The 22,674-nt window shown below is 41.9% G+C and overlaps 1 protein-coding gene across 4 annotated transcripts in view; it reads right to left on the bottom strand.

The window, feature by feature from the left end:
- Nucleotides 1–22,674, bottom strand: part of LNPEP (leucyl and cystinyl aminopeptidase) — a 98,806-nt gene that overhangs the window by 13,850 nt on the left and 62,282 nt on the right. For 2 of the 4 annotated variants that reach the window (XM_077289551.1, XM_077289566.1), the window contains exons 8-12: nt 18,633–18,764; nt 15,755–15,886; nt 12,663–12,823; nt 9,029–9,120; nt 4,972–5,155 (exon numbers count right to left, since the gene is read on the bottom strand). In XM_077289551.1, coding sequence (XP_077145666.1) covers nt 4,972–5,155; nt 9,029–9,120; nt 12,663–12,823; nt 15,755–15,886; nt 18,633–18,764 — 701 coding nt within the window. The remainder of the gene's footprint in view (nt 1–4,971; nt 5,156–9,028; nt 9,121–12,662; nt 12,824–15,754; nt 15,887–18,632; nt 18,765–22,674) is intronic. The other 2 variants (XM_077289559.1, XM_077289574.1) reach the window with 1 other exon arrangement.

The raw sequence follows: 22,674 nt of genomic DNA, 5'->3' as shown, positions 1-22,674 counted from the left end.
ACGACGGTACAATCCGTGACGTTCTAGCGATATCGTTACGATATCGCAGTGTCTGACACGCAGCAGCGATCAGGGACCCTGCTGAGAATCGTACGTCGTAGCAGATCGTTTGGAACTTTCTTTCGTCGCTGGATCGTTGTGTGTGACAGCGATCCAGCGATGTGTTCGCTTGTAACCAGGGTAAACATCGGGTAACTAAGCGCAGGGCCGCGCTTAGTAACCAGATGTTTACCCTGGTTACCAGCGTAAACGTAAAAAAAACAAACAGTACATACTCACATTCCGGTGTCTGTCCTCCGGCGTCTCAGCTTCTCTGCAGTGTGAGCGCCGGCCAGCCAGAAAGCGAGCACAGCGGTGACGTCTGACGTCACCGCTCTGCTTTCCGGCCGCTGTGCTTACACAGTGCAGAGAAGCAGAACGCCGGGGGACAGACACCGGAATGTAAGTATGTGCTGTTTGTTTTTTTTACGTTTACGCTGGTAACCAGGGTAAACATCGGGTTACTAAGCGCGGCCCTGCGCTTAGCAACCCGATGTTTACCCTGGTTACCCGGGGACTTCGGCATCGCTCCAGCGCCGTGATTGCAAAGTGTGACCGCAGTCTACGACGCTGGAGCGATAATCATACGATCGCTGCGACGTCACGGATCGTGCCGTCGTAGCGATTAAAATGGTACTGTGTGACGGTACCCTAAGAGAGAACTCATATTAGGTTCCCATAAAAATGAAGACTTTATTCTAAGAGAGGATTGGCATTGATAGGTCCTGGTAACGAGAAATGCCTTAAAGGGACTCTGTCACCTGAATTTGGAGGGAACAATTTTCAGCCATAGAGGCGGGGTTTTCGGGTGTTTGATTCACCCTTTCCTTACCCGCTGGCTGCATGCTGGCTGCAATATTGGATTGAAGTTCATTCTCTGTCCTCCGTAGTACACGCCTGCACAAGGCAATCTTGCCTTACGCAGGCATGTACTATGGAGGACAGAGAATGAACTTCAATCCAATATTGCAGCCAGCGGGTAAGGAAAGGGTGAATCAAACACCCGAAAACCCCGCCTCTATGGCTGAAAATTGTTCCCTCCAAATTCAGGTGACAGAGTCCCTTTAACGTGGCTACCAGGTACAAATGAATAGGCCAATTTATACGCTAAGCTTTCTCAATTTGTCATATTTCTAGTGCAATAATACAATTCAATTTTCATATTTCATATTTGCATGCTATGGTGCTACAGAGTGCTACCTTTTTTGTTTGCGTGTATACGAGTTGGTGACTCTAGCTTAGCACCTGTTCATCACACTTAGTTTATGTTTGGATGTGACAGTCAGTTTTTTTAAGTTTGTAACATAATATAAGTCGAATGTAATGTAAGCAGCAAATCATTGCAGCAATCACGAGCAAAGTGCTGGATCTTAATTTCACTTCAAGAATACTAAAAATGTGTAATCATTCTAAGGAAAAAGTACAATATTCTCAAGTAATAGAGCTGTATTTCACTAAAGGGGATGTTCACTGGAAATAAGTCACCACCAATCGGCAGAATTGGGAAAGGTTATCCTCAAATGAAATGGCAGATCGGTTACTCAACTGCCGCTGCATTCATTCACTATGGGGCTGTGTGTGAGAAAAATGCCGAGTGCAGCACTTGGCAGCCCCACAGGGAATGAATGGAGCATTGGTCGAGCATGCACACCGCCTTTCTAACGGGAATAAGGCCAGCGTCACATTAGCGAGTTTTACGGACGTATGAGCGCAGAAAATACATCCGTAAAATATGCATTACACACGGCCCAATGATTCTCTATGGCCCAGCCACCTGAAGACCCTTGTCATCTGAAATTGGTTTTTTTAACTTTATTTCAGGTGACAAGGGTCTTCAGGTTGATTACCAGTATAATAAAATATTAAAACACCCTGTGTCTTTATTTCATTAAAATACTTTTAAATAATGTGTGTGTGTGTTTTATTAACCATTTCGTACTATTGGATTAATAATGGATAGGTGTCATAATTGACGCCTCTCCATTATTAATCTGGCTTAATGTCACCTTACAATAGCAAGGTGACATTAACCCTTCATTACCCCATATCCCACCGCTACACGGGAGTGGGAAGAGAGTGGCCAAGTGCCAGAATAGGCGCATCTTCCAGATTTGCCTTTTCTGGGGTGGCTGGGGGCAGATGTATTTAGCCAGGGGGGGCCCAATAACCATGGACCCTCTCTAGGCTATTAATATCTGCCCTCAGTCACTGGCTTTACCGTTCTGGCAGAGAAAATTGCGCGGGAGCCCACGCCAATTTTTTCTGCGATTTAACCCTGTATTTTACAAGCTACAGCGCCCAAATTTTGCACATACACACTACTAACATTTGTATTGTGGAATATGCAAAAAAAAAAGGGATATGAGATGGTTTACTGTATGTAAACCATGTCTCATATCATGTCGGGTTTGTGAAGGAGAAATGAAAAGCCGGCAATTGAATTACCGGCTTTTCTGCAATCTAGCGCTGAATTAAATATAAGTACAGTATATATAATATATATATATATATATATATATATATATATATATATATATATATATATATATATATATATATATATATATATATATATATATATACACTGTATATATGTTTTAATGAACATTTGAGCCCATAAATCCATTAGATGTCGGTTTTGCAAGCCTGCGAGAAAATATCGCAGTACGGATGCCATACGGATTACATACGGAGGATGCCATGCGCAAAATACGCTGACACACCCTGCCTACGGATGACATACGGATCACTATTTTGGGAACATTTCTGCGTATTACGGCGGTAAAAAACGGACCGTATTTTCATACGCTGAGTGTGACGCCGGCCTAAAAGTTCTGCTGATCGGTGCGGATCTCAGACATGGGACCCCAGCGATAACTTGTTGATCACCTATCCTCTGAATTGACGAAAACTTATCATCCCCAGTTAACCCCTTTAAAAATGGTAAAGTCGGATGGGAAACTGTAATTCTATTGCTCTCTGATACTTTTTTGTAATAGTAATGAGCGAATGTGCTCGGATAAGGTGTTATCATGCTCGGGTGCTAACAGAGGGTCTTCGGCGTGCTCAAATAATATGGTCGAGTCCCCGTGGCTGCATGTCTTGCAGCTCTTCAATAGCCTCAACACATGCAGGGACTGCCTAACAACCAGACACGAGACATGCAACCGTGGGGACTCGAACATATTATTCGAGCACGCCGAATACCCTCTGTTAGCACAGAGAATGCTCGGATAACACTATGTCCGAGAACGCTCGCTCATCACTAGTAATTAACCTTGCATCTTGTAGTTTGCGTTTTAATTTGCTTAATTGGGGATTATTCTCATTTTTTCACAACTCATTCTGTAACAGATATTATGTATGTATTATTGTTTTCTGGGCATGAAACCGATTCCTTCTGTGATATTTTTGCACTAATATATACACACACACATACTGTATCTCCGCACACATTGTTAATTCACATTATTTCCACATTTTCATCACATCATAAGATACTGTCACAGTGAGGTTTTTTTTTTCTGACCACTGTTGTGGATCTCAGACTTTCTTTTCACTCAGCATATTATATATTATTTTCTTTATTGTTTGTGCCCATAGAGACATATTGTAGCCAAAAGTAAGCGTAGGAATTGAGGTGCTTTACCCGGTAGCAACAATTATAAAGTAGTCATTCCTAAAAGGTGATCGGTTGGAGAGGTCATCAATATCTAGCCTGTAGACAACCCCTTTAATCCTTGTAAGTTTAGATTGCATCGGTCCATGTGAGAGGGTCTTTAAACTATCACAGATTGACTTACCAGACTGTTGATTTGCCCTCGTTATGGGCAGAAATCTATGCGTAACTTTAATCATCGGGTGTCTACAATCCAAACGTCTACGTGTTGACAAACGTTTCTCTACCACGATTGGCAAGTCATTAAAAAGATATTTATCAAGTTTAGAGATAACTAAACCTAATACAAATTTGGTTCAGTAAGGCTACTTTCACACTAGCGTCGTCGCTATGCGTCGTTTCGTTGAAAAAACACATCCTGCAAAAGTGCTTGCAGGATGCGTTTTTTCTCCATAGACTAGCATTAGCGACGCAGTGCGACGCATTGCCACACTTCGCAACCGTCGTGTGACGGTTGCATCGTGTTGCGTTGGACCATCGCCACCAAAAAACGTTACATGTAACGTTTTTTGGTGCGTCGTGTCCAGCATTTCCGACCGCGCATGCGCGGCCGGAACTCCGCCCCCGCCTCTCACAATGGGGCAGCGGATGCGTTGAAAAACAGCATCCGCTGCCCCCGTTGTGCAGCGCATTCACTGCTAGCGTCGGTACGTCGCAACGACGCAATTCATCGTGCGTCGTATGATGCTAGTGTGAAAGTAGCCTTAGTCTCCACTAAACTCCGGTTACCGATCTAAAGAATAAAACCCAGAAAGAATTTGTTGCTTTTAATCTTTCTCCTCTATTCTGCACTCTTCTAGTTGCTTTTGGTAACATCCAACATCCGTGAATGTATAACATTGGTACAATAGCTACATTGTTCCCCTAAAATTGCGGCTGAGCAGGTATTTATCTAAAAAGGAACAAGTGATGCGAATCAGAATTTGGGTTACTCGAAATGTGTACATAGTAGAAACCACAAGATGCTGAGATTTGTTCACTTAGCAAGGTCAATAAATCAGCCGCATGCCGAAACATCCAGAGCAATTCTGAGGTCAGGGACTATTTCCTGTCCAGCACAAAAAACAAACAGCATTCCAATAAAACACAGCGCAGGCAGCGGGAGAGAGCCGAAAGTACATCAACACACAGTCAATAAATCAGCGCTTATCATGGGGTTAAAGAAAAACTACACGTTCACTATATTATTAAAAGCTGCCTCTGCCTTCCTGACAAAGTAAAGAAGCCAAAAGAAAAAAGGATCAGTAATTTACCCTGAAAGAATGAATATATCATGGATCAGGTTGGCTCGATCACTAGTAGTAAAGACCGTGTGATCGCTCCGGAGCTGCGTAATCAGCGCGTCCCAACCTTCTGGACCGTAATCCACTATGTAGTAGCCAGTCATCTTCACATTAAACTTCAGCCAGGCCGGCTCGCTTGGCAAAACGATTGTGTCTAAAGAGAAAACAGAACATTAGCCGAAACCACATATTTCCTTTTCTTAGGATGACATATTGTACTATAACACTGTTCACACAGTTCTTGTTTTTTTTAAAAAGTTTTATGGAGTGAATCCAAAATCCTCCCCCTTTTGTGTTAAAAATAATATTATATATATATATATATATATATATATATATATATATATATATAGATATAGATATATATAGATATAGATATATATATAGATATATCTATATCTATCTCAAAACCACTGGGAAATTTATTTATATTCATTTCTATGGGAAATCCACTCTTCTGTTCATCTAAGTAATTTTTTGAGCGTGACATTTCTTTGAAGTGGATCCTTCTTCAGAAAAAGAAAAAAACTCCTTCACACATCAGTGTTTCTGGTACGTGTGGCGAGTTTTCACACTTACACCCGCATACCCATTATAATCTATGGGGCTGTGCACTTGGCCGTATGTCCGTGTGACCCACACGTGGACAGGTCCGTTTTTAACTGTCAGCACAGATGTCAATACGTCCGGCACATGGATGAAATAAAGTGTGACACGTACCGGGACAGAACGCAGAATAGAAATGACAGATGTTTAGGTGTTAAAGATGTGTAAAGATCGATGAATGGACAGATGTAGGGAAGACAGATAGGGTGTCGATAAATAGCTAGATAGATATCCGTGGGATATATACAGTACTTAGTGATTTGCATGGGGCAGCACGGTGGCTCAGTGGATAGCACAGCAGCCTTGCAGCGCTGGAGTCCTGGGTTCTAATCCCACCTCGGACAACATCTGCAAAGAGTCTGTATGTTCTCCCCGTGTTTGCGTGGGTTTCCTCCGGGTTCTCCGGTTTCCTCCCACATTCCAAAGACATACTGATAGGGATATAGATTGTGAGCCCCATGGGGACAGCGATGATAATGTGTGCAAAACTGTAAAGCGCTGCGGAATATGTTAGCACTATATAAAAATAAAGATTATTATTATTATGTGTTGTTTACTATACTTGGATTAAGCTAAGAAATAAATGGATAAAACAAAACACTGGTCTCACTGAGTGCAGCATGAGCCAGTGACGCTGATGAGAGTTGTCGTCAGTACCCGGCGACTGAATAGCAGGGTTAGGGAATGATGGACTACGTCGAAGCCGCGGGAGAACATTTTTTTTTATAATAATTTAGTGAACTGGGGACAGTCTTGAGTTTTTTTCTCTCTTTTTATATGTTTCCATTTCAGGACTACAGCGGACCTCCATGGGTTTGTTTGTTTTTTTCCAATAAATTGGTGAACCAGCAAAAGTGTGGGTGGGTGTTTATTCAAATAAACTATTGGCTGGCTATCAAAAATAGGGGGACCCCACAGATTTTTTTTTTCATTCAGTTATTAGCTTAACACAAGTACATTAAACTACACACACAAGGCATCGATTATATATCTCACAGATCTCTTCCTAGCCATTTACCTACTCCCTATCCATCGATCTCTTTGCACATCTAACAGCTACACATCTGTCATTTTTATTCTGCATTCTATTCCAGTAAGTGTCACCCTGATGGTGCACACGGACAGCACACTGATGATATACAAGTGCACACGGACAACGCCGGGACTGGTTTTTCCAGTACCAAAAATATCAGGACGTGTGAAGGAGGCGTAAGAAAGGAGGATCTCCAGAAGGGATTTCCACTTGAAAAACTCATCTGATTTGTCCACCTCAAAAAACTCACAGTGTTTTCGTAAAGCTGGGAAATTTGCATCACCAGGCCTTTCCATCAATAACAGTGAACAAGCCATAATCCCAACAGGCTAATTAAGGTCTGAAACCTTGGTCAAAGTTAGCTAAGCACACAAATCTCCAAGGGTGCACACACATTTGCATAGGCCCATTTTCCTTTTGGTAATTTGTAAAATGTAAAAAGTACAAAATTATTATTTGGCTAAAATACAAAAGGAAAAGTGTCATCTTTAACTTTTAGGCCTTTTAGAGATCATTTCCTCTTCAACTTGTTTAACTGTTCACAATAACATTAATTTTGACTAGGGGTGCGCAAACTTTTACATAGTACTGTACCAGATCTGCCTCCGGATGAGCATGTGGTAGTGAATGAATGAAGTCAACTCGTATGGGGGCAAGGTAAGTGCTACCCTGGGCTAGTCACAACAGACCCTCCTGACACTGACATGCTGAACATCGGTGAAACCTTTCCTTACTGAATATGATACAGTGAAATATTTTCATCTCAGCACATTGGTTCATTTGCTTTAGGTAAAAGTAATATTTTGAGGAATTCACTTTTCTGGTTACAGACATGAACTAAGACTGAAAAGTAAATTTGTTTCCATACCATGAAGGCAGGTCCACTCTCCTACTAGCCATAACAGGTAGGCGTCTATTGCAGTTCTTAAAGGGAACCTGTCAGCAGGATTGTGCACAGTAACCTACAGACAGTGTCAGGTCGGCGCCGTTATACTGATTATAATGATACCTTGGTTGATGAAATCCGTCTTGTGGTTGTTGCTTAATCTTTATTTTCAGTTTTGAGTTAATGATATGCTCATGCTCCAGGGCGGCCTGTGGGGGTCTTCATGTGGTGCTCTGCTTAGGTATTCACCAGTATGGCTTCTGACAGGCCACCGATCCCTCACTGACCTACCCCTATTTTACATACTGAATCGCCGATTTCTGCTACTGTGCAGGCACAACCAGCGACTTTTTGAGATAAATTAAAAAAAATCTATTTATACGAGCAAATTAAATAATTAAATGCACATAATACATGTGATCATGCTGCAGTGCCGGTGCCTGCCTAAGGCGATTTTCTTTTCACTATACATAATATGCATTATATAAAATAGGGGGCAGGTCAGTGAGGGATCAGTGACCTGTCAGAAGCCATACAGATGAATATCTAAGCAGAGCATCACATGAAGACCCCCTTACAAGCCCACCCCGGAGCACGAGAATCTCATTAAAGGGAATCTGTCACCACATTTAACCTATCTAAACTATTAATATGGGCATACAGGCTATAGAATGCTGAAAACAGCCCTCCCTGTGTGTCTCTTATCACCTGTGGTGTTGCTGAGAAATCCTCTTATCACTTTATATAAATGACCCCTTCCAGGCTCCGGGCCAGATGCTGCCTGGAGATAACTCTGCCTCCAGAGCTTATTTTAAATCTAAGGGGGCGTTACCACTGTGAAATGACATAGTTACCACCGTTACCAGTGTGAAGTGACATGGTTACCACCGTTACCAGTGTGAAGTGACATGGTTACCACCTTTACCAGTGTGAAGTGACATGGTTACCACCGTTTCCACTGTGAAGTGACATGGTTACCACCGTTACCACTGTGAGGTGACATAGTTACCACCGTTACCAGTCCAGTGTGAAGTGACATGGTTACCACTGTGAAGTGACATGGTTACCACTGTGAAGTGACATGGTTACCACTGTTACCAGTGTGAAGTGACATTATTACCATGTTTACCAGTGTGAAGTGACATTATTACCACGTTTACCAGTGTGAGGTGACATGGTTACCACTGTTACCAGTGTGAAGTGACATTATTACCACGTTTACCAGTGTGAGGTGACATGGTTACCACTGTTACCAGTGTGAAGTGACATGGTTACCACTGTGAAGTGACATGGTTACCACTGTTACCAGTGTAAAGTGACATGGTTACCACTGTTACCAGTGTGAGGTGACATGGTTACCAGTGTGAGGTGAGATGGTTACCACAATGCTGACAGGTTCCCTTTAAAAGCTGCTATATGGAGCTGTTCACCTGTATCTTTTTTTTTTCTATGCCATAAAAAAAAAAAATATCCAAATTTCTTTCTATAATGACATTACTTACGTTGCGTTTGATTGAGCAAGACGACCGAAAAACAGGTGGGTTCTTCACAAGGTCCAAATGTGTAAGAAAGAGGCACTTGCCATAATGTGCTGCTACGAAAAACAAGGTGATAAGCGTGGATTCCATCAAACATATAAAACTTACACAACACGCTAAACTTTAATGAATACTGCAAATTAATTAAACCATGACTGGGAAAACCTTTCCTATGTCAATAATATGCGAAGGAATTGCAGGCCTTCACGTTTACTTTAAAGAAGAGGTGGTAAATTTCCAACCAGGGAATCCAGCCCTCAGGCACTATTTCCAGGGGGCAGTGAAGGCTGAAGGCATTTCTGAAGAGATGGCTTTTCAGGTTGCATTCGAAGGTTTCAATTATAGAATCATAGAAAGCTAAAGTTGTAAGGGCCCTCCAGAGTCAGTGTGTCCAACCTCCTGCTCAATGCAGGATTCACTCCACCATCTCCGACAGATGTCTGTCCAGCCTCTGTTTGAAGACTTCTATTGGAGGAGAACTCACCACCTCTCATGGCAGGCTGTTCCACTCGTTTATCATCCCCACTGGCAAAAAGTTTTTTCTAATATCTAATCTGTATCTTCTCCCATTCCAGTTTCATCCCATTGCTTCCAATCTTTTTGTGCAAATGAGAATAAAGCTGATCTCTCTACAGTGTAACAGCCCTTGAGATATTTGAAGACCGCTAATCGTGGAGAGCAATCTGATGCACTAAGTTATCAGATTATGAGGGACACATGGGAAACATTTGTGTCAGGTTCAGTCCAGAAGAGAAGAAGATCTTGTGAGGACAGAATTACATTTGGGGACGTATAGGGAGATTAGGTCAGAGATATATGGAGTAGACAGATCAAGAGCTGCCTTGTATGTCATCATTAATGGCTACCAAATATGAGTACTCCTGTTACCGAAGACTCCTAATAAGTCCCGTGACAGCCTTGAGATAACAGTGATTTGTTAATATTTTGAAGTGAATTCTTTGATGGAAGGGGTAGAAGCGTTACGATGGGAGAGGTGGATTGAAAGGGCAGCAGAGTTTATGATGGACATGAAGGCTGAGAGGGTGTTGGATGGGAAGCTAGAGAGAAGGAGGCTCCATTAGTTTGGGCAGGAGAGAATGAGGGGATGCATTAACATATTGGCTGGATGCAGCAGGAGGTGTTAAAGGCTTGGACTTGTACTATGATGTACAGTGCAACGTCAAAGGTTACACCGAGGCAGTGGACTTCTAAGGGTAAGTTCACACAGGGCGTTTTTGCTGCATTTTTAATGCTAAATTTTCAGCTGCTTTTTACAATACCAGCAAAGCCTATGAGAATTCAGAAATCTCATGCACACACATTGTTTTTTTAGTGTGATCAGTATTTTGTGCTTTGCTGCATTTTTTGGACATAGGGCATGTCACTTCTTTCAGCGTTTTTCCAGCATTTTCCACCCACTGACTAGAATGGATGGTGAAAAAACGCTGCAAATACGCAAGGTTGACTTTTCTTGCAGCGTATTTGCTTCAGAAAAGTGAAGGAGAGCCAGATGTGACGTCACACGCTGCTCTGCTACATCGAGATTGCAGGCTGCATGATGCGTCCATGCAGCCTATCATCCAGCAGAGCGGACCCGAACAGAGCGGACCCGGTCCTGACATTACAGTGTTTGACACGCTGTCATATGCATGACAGCGCGGCAAACACAGCTTCTGATCGGAGGGAAAATCATCTCCCCCGGTCAGAGAGACGTCGTGAGGTCCTCCCCATTTTTAGCCTCGCTAAAAGCTCACCACAGTTGGGGGCTGGTATTCTCAGGCTGGTAAGGGGCCATTGATATAGCCCCCCCAGCCTAAAAACAGCAGCCCGCATCTGTCCAGAAAAGGTGTATCTATTAGATGCGCCAATTCTGGTGCTTTTCAGAGTCTCACAGATCAGACACATGAATCCATTTTTACAATAGATGTCTGTAAGAATCAATGAAACTCTATGGTTTATGGGTCAGTTTGCTGTCCAAATAAAAAAACAGATAGCGCACCGACATGTAGACCATGTTAGATCTCATCACAAAGCCCTAAAAAACATCTGAATGGTATTACGCAAGTCTCTAATAAAACATATTGTGCCAAACAGGCCTCTTATGACAAGTACGCTGACATCTCCAGACCAGAAGTGAAGTACAGCCCATCCCCGAACCGATATCTTAGCTGCATCCAATTCAAAGCAAAAATCAATGAAGTTCTGAAGTTTATCTAGATGATGGAAACCAGTTATGATATTAGTTGAGAACTATATATTTTTTTGCTCCCTAAACAAGTAATTTAATTAACAAGTTGGTTAAATCAAGTTATGTTACATTTTAATAAACATTTGGTGACTTTTTCAGTTTTCCATATCGCAATCTATAGTTTGAATTTATCCTGAATTCTTGCAGGTATCACTTTATCCTCGGACCCTACTAATAAATAGACTGACCTTCAGGTCTGGCCCCAAATAATCTACCATCAGAGGATAAAACTAAAAGTTTAGAACAAAATAATATTGAGAAGTACCTGGTTTTACTTAGTCAACAAGTAACAAAATGTCTCATAGTCCTTGGGAAAAATAAATCACGTGTCACTACTAAAAACTGTTACATAACTTATTTTTTCCAAAGACCTGGAATATCTCCAGGGGATATTCATTATGTGTGGAGAAAAAGGTTCTGGCATCTTGACAGGAAAGGGGTCTTTGCAGTTAGAGCAGTCAGACTGTGGAATGCCGACCACAAGAGGTAGTAATGGCAGACATATCAGCAGGTAAAACAGAGCTGGACGATTTCCTCATAACCAATAGCATTGTGGGTCATAAATCATCTCAAGATAGAACTGATAGAGAAAAACTGAACTTAATGGACCGGTGTCTTTTTTCAACCTATGTAAACTATGACACACACAGTTCCAAAAACTTGTCTTCAACCAAAAACATTTCTAGATAAAATAGTTTTTCAGTTTGGCAAATTCAACAATCTTCGACTCTTTGGGGGAAATTCCTCATTGCTCTTGTGCCAATAATGTCCTACACGATGCGCCAAATCATCAATGTTTGATGTAGTTATGGTTAATGCTTTTGAGTGAAGTATGACGGATATATGAACGTATTTCCATACAAAAGTCAGAAAAAAGTTGCATATTTTACACAGGTCAGGGCCATCTTTCAAATAAATCGTGGCACAAATACGGTACAACATTTACTTTGCATCCTAAATTTTTAACGTGAAAAAAAATTATAATTTCTTCAAAAATCAACAGTAATGTGACATTTGACACTTTGTTCTCCTGCTCTTTTGTAACATTGGAAAGTACATATATTAAACATACTTATATTTGGGGCAGCAAAATATGCCAGAGTAACTAACACAAAGATAGGGCATCAGATAGACCTGGAGTGGGAAAGTTGATGTGAGAACACTAAAGATTATTCTTACACACGTAGAACCTATAACCTGTAAACTCCCTACAATTTGGCAAGTAACATAACTATGAAACAAAAAAAAGCTAAATATTGATCTCAGATATTTGAAGACAAATATGTCCAAAATTCTATTCAAAAGGGGCAAAAATTACATTATAGAAAATTAAAACAGAAAAACACCCACTTGGACATCCCAGTTGCATTGCTGGAGTTTACAGTTCGGAGGAATCGTTCCTGACTCACAAACACCTCCTTCCCTTTCTTTTCAACAGTCACTAGAGGATATCCAGCCTGCTGAGTCCAGGTCTTCATGATGTTCTTCACATCTGCCTTAGATTTTGTGACCTAAAGAGTGAAATGTTTGTCTACTGTCATAACTATATTTAGCAAATCCGATAGCTCCGTTAAATTATCGGTCTACACAACTTCAGTCCTAATTAGATTGGCCCTACTTTATTGTATTTGACAAAAGGAGCCATATAACTCGGGTCGCTCCGTGCAACCTTTATTAGTATTTCTCAAAATGAAGGCTCGAGGAATCATAAATTTATCGTTAGAAATAATTTGGTAAACTCTCCGTGAACCCTTTTTTTTAAAATCAACTTATTTCCTGACTTTTGGACTGGCCATGAATAACCAGAGAGAAATAAAATAGATGTATGCATTAATTAAATATACACAGAGATGGTTAGGCTCTCCCTCAGTCATGGCGCGGCATAAAACAGAACAATGACATGGCGATAGCGCAAATGAAACATGATTATGCCTGTGCGCTAACAAAAGGTGTAAACCTTATAAAACATTAGTGGATGCTTAATATAGTTTGAAAAAGGGTAGATATTTAATTAGTGGAGTCCGAATGTTTGGATTAGGAAATAATAGACCAAATTTTACATACACACACACATATATATACAGTATATACACACATACGTACATACACACATATAATATATATATATATATATATATATATATATATATATATATATATATTATATATATATATATATATATATATAGCGCATCGTGATTACTCGCTAATCCCGCCCCCTGCGCAGTAGCTCCGCCCCCACATCACACATAATCCCGCCCCACACATTACACATAATCCCGCCCCCCACCAAATTACCACACATAATCCCACCCCCCACACATTATTACACACAATACCGCCCCCCACCACATTACCACACAATCCCGCCCCCCCACCACATTACTACACACAATTTCGCCCCACCACATTACTACACAATCCCGCCCCACCACATCACCACACATAATCCCGCCCCCCCCACATTACCGCACATAATCCCGTCCCCCCACCACATTACCACACATAATCCTGCCCCCCACCACATTACCACACATAATCCCGCCCCCCCCACATTACCACATGAGGCTCCGTCCCCACACATTACCACACGAATCCAATTTGATTTTGATTTTACACTGTGAATAAAATGTATTAGTATTATTCTGATTTTTAATTATTATTGTTATTAACTTCATTTTAAGTTAATTTACAACCTGCGTAAGCGCTATTGAATGTTGTCATTATTTACTTTAATCACCAGCAGCGTTAATTAGATAGCAATGAGCATGCCGAGCGTTAGCTGGCTGGAAACAGTGTGTATATATATATATATATATATATATATATATATATATATATATATATATATATATATATATATATATATATATATATATATATATATATCTATCTTAGTGGAAACACCATTAGACCTCAACAACTGTGTCATGTGGTTGCGATTATTATTTTAAGTACCGTAACTGAGGAGTTTCTGCAAAACTATCCATTTAACTGCTCCACCTTGAGATGAAGGCAAAGAAGGTTTCCAAAGATCAAGGTAACGGCAATTCAAAGGGTGATTTGTGCCAGATTTTACAAATACAGTTAAACCTTATTGTCTATGCTCGATACAGTCATGTAGCAGAAATGTTGCCACTACTGGAATAAACATCTGGATTATTTTTGCATCTACTTTTAGCCTCATCTCTGCTATTGTTGGAGCCCTTAAATTTGCAGCTAGACATAGACCTGGCGAAGGGGCTTCATCCAGGAACTGTACTTTTATTCCCTGGAGTGTGGACCACCATTTACCTTTTACTATTTTAAAGAAGTGATTTACACTTCTTATTTGTGAAATCTTCAATATATCACCCATGATTGGCTACTGTAGCACACTAGTCTTCAGATATCTTCCTGCTACACCATACCAGATTCCAGCCTTGGTTGGTTCTCCAGCATATACAGCACCGCCAGGCAAACGTCTTACATGTGCTCATGATATTTAGTCTTCACATGGCCAAGAATGGTGAGCACCTTTGATTTCTTTGTCATTAATGTGAAGAGAGAAGATTCTCCAGCGTGGATCTTCATTAAAATATCAATTTATTGGAGACATATTTAAAACCAAAATTAGGTTATATGGAACATGAAAATTGAGGTCCCTGGTGGTCCAAACCGAAGCATTTCGATTGGAACGCGTCGGTTTGGACCACCAGGGACCCCAATTTTCATGTTGCATATAACCTAATTTTGGTTTTAAATACGTCTCCAATAAATTGATATTTTAATGGAGATCCACGCTGGAGAATCTTCTCTCTTCACTTTTGGCTTTGGACTACGTCTCTGATCAGGGCGGCTCCGTGCGTGGACACATACTGGATTTTGTTTGAGACCGGTGAGCTGACTTTTTCCCCCTTTTCCCCATACCTCCGTTTACTTTGTCATTAATGTGTCATCTCTTGGTTGTGAATAATATCCAAAAAGTTGTCACAGGCGGGCCCCAGATGAGTACGGGTGTGATCCTACTCACTGATCCCCGCTTACCTTTCTGCACCACAATAACTTGGGGCAATGACTCACAATGTAAACATCGGACAACATTGTGAATAATCTACAAATCAGAAGAATATTTTCTATCTATGGCTATCAATAAAAAAGTAATTGTGAAGCCCACTGGATGTGGTAAAGAAATTAAGATGACTAATGACTTCAGAGCGATCTTCTCCCGAAATCCCCCATACATGTGATCTGAAAGGGGAGAATGAATTAAGCTGTTGACAGACCCCTGTACAGTGGCTTCTCTTCCCTTGGAAAAAAAGAATTGGGCGTTGTAATTCAAGAATCCCCATTCTTTTCTCCAAGACCACCTGTCGGGGAGTCAGCAGGCCCTCGCACAGCTGGGCAGGTTTGGCCAATATTGCGTCCCTAGAATGATAACGAGAATGCTGCGGGACACGTACCAGGTTCATGCTGTCCCATAAATCATCGCTCTTTGTGGTTCCATATTCATGATCTTTAAGATATTTAGCAATACAGTCATGAAAGACTTCCTCGGAGAGATAAGCATTCAGCATCTGTAAAAGGGACGCACCCTAAAGAAAAAGGACAGAAAACATTTTATAAATGTAAGATATAAAGGGCACAAGGCTGAAATATATCATTATCTACACTGGTAAGTATTTATTGGGGTCACCTACTTCATCACACACGAGTGTATTGGGTGCATAAAGACGTCAGTAATCGGTGACGGGAGATGTTGGCATACTGGGTAACGTCTGCACGCTGCCAATGTACTGTGCTTTCCACAATATGGCCGGAGATGCCTCTACTCTACCAATGCTTTACTGGCCCATGAATACATGTGGCGTAACCCAAACTAACAGGAGACTTGCCCTGGTCCTGCAGTTTCATTGCTTCCTTCTCTGACAGTAGCAATGGTTCAGCTGGTACGGTGTCTGATAATGCCAAGTAAGGGGGTATAGTTGAGCCATTTATTGACAGATTCAATAATCTCAAAGTGTTTAAAAGGAATCTGTCAGCAGGGGGTTTCCAAGTAATCAGAAGACAGCAGGACAGCCCCTGAGACACATAGTTGAATTATATGTCATATATTACCATGTGTAGTGTGGTTTACTTATAGTGAAGGTTTTATCACCTTGTGATTAGCACTGCCGAACTACAGTAGTCTGACTCCTCCCCCTCCCCCTGTGATAAGCAGCTCAGGGTCTATAGCCATTGGATATACAGAGCCTGGTGTGGGCGGGGTTAGCTTTCTCAGCTCTGCTTCATACTGTATCTAAAAGCTCTGACAGTGTCAGAACCCCTGCACCCAGTAATCTAAGTGATACAACATTGGAATCAGCGTCTCTTTGCCTACATTATGCTGCTGTCAGATGAGGTAGCAAAACCATTAAAGCTCATTTCATAGGAAATGTTATACACTGGAATCATTATATTCAGCCTCCTGCAACCAGGAATGTGACAAGCTGTGGATTAGGGAACGTTGTCAGGTATAATGGGCGATGAGGGGGGTTCAGGGGTTTTCTCCATCAACAAAAGTATGGCATTATGCATCAGTGATTCTGCAGTCAGAAAAACAGAAACCTTGATATATCCAGGCTAACCCCCCTTATAAGTCAATGGGGTCCATTGGGAACAGAGTCCACGATTCAGGTTTTAATCGAGACATATTTAGTTATTTTCCCCTTGATACAGAACAACGAAACCAGAAGAGCATGCCAAGAATGATATGAAGTAACACGGAATGGCAATTACCGTACTTAGGAACACAGACAAGAAAGGGAAAATAAGATCAGCAATCTTACAAGTCCAAAGACATACGTATGAATGGTAAGTATAGATTTGGAAATGGCAAGTTGGACGACTTAAGAACTAACAAAAGAAAATAATCATTCACTTTCCACGATATTTTGGCTTCTATTCAGGTTTTCAATTCATTTTCCCCAGAAAAAAGACAAAAATTAGACTTTCTGCAGATCTATCCTCCATATATAAATTTCCAGTATTTAAAGGGAACCTGTAAGGTGGGCGGCAGCGCGAGAAGATGGGAGGCGCAAGACCCGGACCTGCGACACCCATCGGACCAGACTGCACCGGACCGCTGCCCCTCCCCCCCCCGGTGACTATAATCTAATTTATTTTTCTTCACTTGCAGGTCAGACGGGGGATTATCTGCCGCATTATAGAATGCTGCAGATAAGCCCTGAAAGGCAGTGGCCGCATAGTGGCAAAATCTGCTGACAGGTTCCCTTTAATATACACAATAATGCAGAGAGCGAAAGAGGGAACTGAACACTAAATAACTGGACGCTGTCGCCACCTGCTGGATATATTTTTTTCTGTCGGATGTATTAAAAACTGCTGAGACGTTGTTCACACCACATTTGTGTGCTGGACATACAGCAAGGTAATATACCACTGACTTCCATTGTATAAAATATATACCAAACGGTTTCCACTGTACATCTAGCATATACATAGAGAGGTGTCTCTAAAATAGAGATCAGATGAGGTGTGTACTGCGTCTTAAAGGGGTGGTCTCATGTTCCCATTTTCAGGATCCCCCAACTCCCCTGTCTTCCCAGAGGGCAGTGTGTGTTTTCCCAGGAACAAAGTTAATTTTAATCAACATTTTACTCAATAGATCTTGGAATAATAATTTTCACAATCGGATGTGTTTAAATAAAATGTTCCTGTGCTGAGGTAATCTTATAAAAGCCCCCCTGCTGTGTACTGTGTAATGGCTGTGTCTGACCATAGAGGAACATGGTCCGATCATACCACATCTCCTGGGCAGGGGGGAAGCAAAAGAGTTTATACAGCAGGGATCACAAATGACTCTTTCTTTGAGGTAAAACATTGATTAAAAAGATGCAGGGAAATGTTTTACCGCACAAAAAGTACACAGCAGGGGCACATGTATAAGATTATCTCCGTACAGGAACTTTTTTTTTTTTTTTTTTTTGTAACATCCAATTGTGGATATTAATATTCCAAGATCTATTGAATAAAATGTACTTTGTTCATAGGACAACCCGTTGAGGATGGACATTTTGGGTTGGAGGCAGCTTTCCCCCTGCAGCAGAGGTGGTGTGCAGGAGACTGAAGCAGGCTGGATCCTAAAATCTGGCCAGCTTCAAAGTAGCAGCTTGCAAGCATCTGCCCTTTGCCTAGGAGTTCGGCCACCTCTGAGGTGGTCGGTAACTTTGGCAACAAGCTGTACACTTCTTGTGAATGGAGAGGATTTGTAATGAAGGGTAAATAGCAAAGTTACTTGTTTTATAAGCATTTTGTAATTTTACCCAGAATATTACATACCTTGATGTAGGAGAGTTCATCAAATATCTCTTCAATCTGCTCTGGGGACTGCACATCAGTAGATATAGGATGAGTGGTCTGCAACGAGTCCTTCTCCAAGGCATCACAGCGCGCTTTAAGGAAGTTACTGTCCTGGAGGAAAATAAAAGCAAAATGGTGTGTCAACCACCGGATCTAATATCACAGGGAAGAAATGATTATTGATCAGGAAAAATGAGCACTGACTAATTAGCAGAACTCTGCTCGTTAGGCGTGATCTGTCATCTCTATCCCCGTCAATAAAGGGGAAGCCTGCTTACAACCAAGGGCGGACATACCGTTGGTGCAACCACACAGGGGGCTAAAAGGTAAGGGGGTCACTGCCACCTCCGAAGCAGGAGGAACTGTGCTTTATAGGGAGCTGATGGGTCTACAGAGGGCCCACACATTGTGTTCTGTCTATGCCAAATACAATCAGAGAAAAACTTTGGGGAAAAAATGTGTAATTTCTAGGAACAAAGTGTAGTGTCGATAGAACTATGAGGCATTTTTCTTCTATATACTACTGGATTGCATCGTCCTGTAACTTCTCTCAAAAGAGCAAGAATAAGATCACACATTGCACCGGTGCTGCACTTATTTGGTAGCTGCTCTTTTCCAAAATGCAGAGTTTTGTATGTAATTTATTTTTCTTACTTACATAGTGCCAATTTACAGACATACCTCATGCTCCCCATGGGGGCTCACAATCTAGATTCTCTACCAATTCCCTACCACACTTAGGAATGTGGAAGGAAACTGAAGTACCCGGAGGAAACCCACACAAACACGGGGAGAACATACAAACTCCTTGCAGATGTCGTCCTTGGTGGGATTTGAACCCAGGACCCCAGACCAGCAAGGCAGCAATGCTAACCACTGAGCCATCATGCTCCCCACAAACTTCAGAAAACCACAATAAAAAAAACAGCAGATCCAATGTGTGAACTGGCCTATGCACTGAATGTATGACCTTGTGTTATGTCATGATGACATTGCAGCGATCCGGACTAACATTTCTAAAGAAAAGAGCCCGATAGAGAGCTCAAGCTGCTCCAGCACCTCCCAGACACATTCTGAAGATGACCATCAAATCAGTTTAATGCAAGTAAAAAAAAAAATGTAGCATCACCAATAGTAATGAAAGTCTGTGCAATCTTCTAATGGACTATGTGTACAGACTTCACGCTCCGACATGAGGATTCTCTAGAGGCCCAGCATCTGCCGATCGCACATGGCATCGTCATCAGTGCCGCTCATCTTCCATCAGTCCCATAACACTCCTTTATGGATCTCAGCTTGTGGTCACCGAAGAAGATGAAACCTCGCCCAGATCAACCATGTAATGATGGCACCTGTGCACAGATCTCGGATGACGGTCCTGGATCTCAGCCCACTTCTGCCATAAATGCACCGCGTGAATCACATCGCACAGCATTATTCAGGTTCTGCGTCTTCTGCACGTGTTTAGGATGAGGTCCCATCAGATGATGATGCGGCAGTGTCACAGACTTGGTGCCAGTAACATCAGCAAGTGCTATGGATCACACACATCGTGTATGAGGTGTAACAATGCAATGTTCAGCTGAAGTCCCGGTACTCGGATCCGGGGCTGTGGCCGATTTCTATGGCTGACCTGCAACGTGCACAGACTATTCCATAACCACAACCGGTAATTCCTTCAGAAAAGTGCCGCCTGTGCAAGATCTGGGGAGGACGCGTTACATCTAGAGGAAACACTTACCAATCTTGCTGATGGTTTAGAAGTGTGTGAGATGACAGCAGCTTTTATCTCATTCCCCCTTTATGTCTTTAAAGACATCAGCTGGCATAAATATCAAGGGCACGTAAAAGACAACCAATCACTCCTATACCATGATGCTGAATTATTGATCATGCAGTCATCTTTTGAAGTTGTAAATCCAGTAGTTTATGCTTATATTTCCACTAATTAATAGAAAGCAGGATCTCCGCAGCATGAAAGTCTGCAGAAAATCTGACAAAGGGCAAGTACCAAGCCCCTCACCTGCTGCCTACAGCAAGTACAAGGAGATGAGCAGAAATCAAGACTAATTGTTCCTTTACGCTTCCTACTTGCACAATTACAACTCCCAGCTTTATTACATTCCCAGGTTTACCCTGCAATCTGCCATTCAGGGCTTTCTTCTGATAACTCTTCCATGAAGGCCGTATTTGTGTTGGTGTCTCTGAACATCAGAACAATGTACCACAACTCCAGAGTCTGCTAAATGTTTGCAGTCAAGTGGGGGTTCCGACTTGCCTCTCTAGTCATCCTACAAGCATCTTTCACTAACATTTTTCTTGGTCTTCCAGACCTCATCTTGACCTCCACTGGTCCTGTTAACTGCAATTCCTTAATCACATTTTAAACTGAGGAAAGAACAACTTAATAACATTTTGCTATCTTTTTATAACCTTCTCCTGCTTTGTGGGCCTCTACCACTAGGCAGCTGCTTAGAAGAACCCACGGCTGCTGTTTTCTGGCACAAGGTTAGAGGAGGCCGAGTATTTATTTGGGAAATTTGCATCACCTGGCCTTTCCCAACAATGATAGTGAGCAAGCCATACCCCTAACAGGCTAGTTAGGGTCTGAAACCTAAAGGTACCTTCACACGAAGCGACGCTGCAGCGATAGCGACAACGATGCTGATCGCTGCAGCGTCGCTGTTTGATCGCTGGAGAGCTGTCACACAGACCGCTCTCCAGCGACCAACGATGCCGAGGTCCCCGGGTAACCAGGGTAAACATCGGGTTGCTAAGCGCAGGGCCGCGCTTAGTAACCCGATGTTTACCCTGGTTACCAGCGTAAAAGTAAAAAAAACAAACAGTACATACTCACCTGCGCGTCCCCCAGCGTCTGCTTCCTGACTGACTGAGCTCCGGCCCTAACAGCACAGCGGTGACGTCACCGCTGTGCTTTCACTTTCGGGCCGGCGCTCAGTAAGTGTCAGGAAGCAGACGCTGGGGGACGCGCAGGTGAGTATGTATGGTTTGTTTTTTTTACTTTTACGCTGGTAACCAGGGTAAACATCGGGTTACTAAGCGCGGCCCTGCGCTTGGTAACCCGATGTTTACCCTGGTTACCAGTGTAAAACATCGCTGGTATCGTTGCTTTTGCTTTCAAACACAACGATACACGGCGATCGGACGACCAAATAAAGTTCTGGACTTTATTCAGCGACCAGCGACATCACAGCAGGATCCTGATCGCTGCTGCGTGTCAAACTAAACGATATCGCTAGCGAGGACGCTGCAACGTCACAGATCGCTAGCGATATCGTTACAAAGTCGTTTCGTGTGAAGGTACCTTTAGTCAAAGTTATCTGAGCACACAAATCTCCAAGGGTGCCCAAACTTTTGCATTGGACCATTTTCATTTTTGCAGTTTTTAAAATGTAAAAGATAAAAAATATTTTTTTTTTCCGTAAAATACAAAAGGAAATGTGTCATTTTTATATTTATGCCTTTTAGAGATCATTTCATCTTCAACTTAACTGCTTAACTCTTCACAGTAACAGTCATTTTGACCAGGGGTCCCATATTTTACACGCCACTGTATATCTAGAGATAAAGTAGTACACTAGATATAGACATAACACTCATGCGCTGTACTAAGAGACTGCTGGAATATTCAAAGATATTATTTTAGCTCCATCTTGTGGTCTTCTGGATAATATATTTCAAAGACAAAATTCAGTATACATATTTCAGAGACATGATTTCTACAATGAAATGAGGCTGATATTTACGGATAGGAGAAAAGCTGATATTGGAGGAGAGCGGACAGATCCTACCAAATATACAAAATAGTCTCTTCAGAGAGGAAGAGGACTGGAACTCTAGTGCCACAAATTGGAAGCAGCAATCCAAAAAGTCCATATTGATCGTTTAAGAGGGCTTCTCCAAGACATTTTTTTTCCTTTTTTATTCTACTACGCACCTAAAAACTAAAAGGCAATTAAATTGCGAACTGCGAGGAGTCTGCTGTCAATTAGCAGGACGT

The sequence above is a fragment of the Ranitomeya variabilis genome, chromosome 1, assembly GCF_051348905.1.
Source record: "Ranitomeya variabilis isolate aRanVar5 chromosome 1, aRanVar5.hap1, whole genome shotgun sequence".
Lineage (NCBI taxonomy): Eukaryota > Metazoa > Chordata > Amphibia > Anura > Dendrobatidae > Ranitomeya > Ranitomeya variabilis.
The sequence above is the reverse complement of the archived record's forward strand: the minus strand, read 5'-3'. Positions and strand labels throughout refer to the sequence as shown.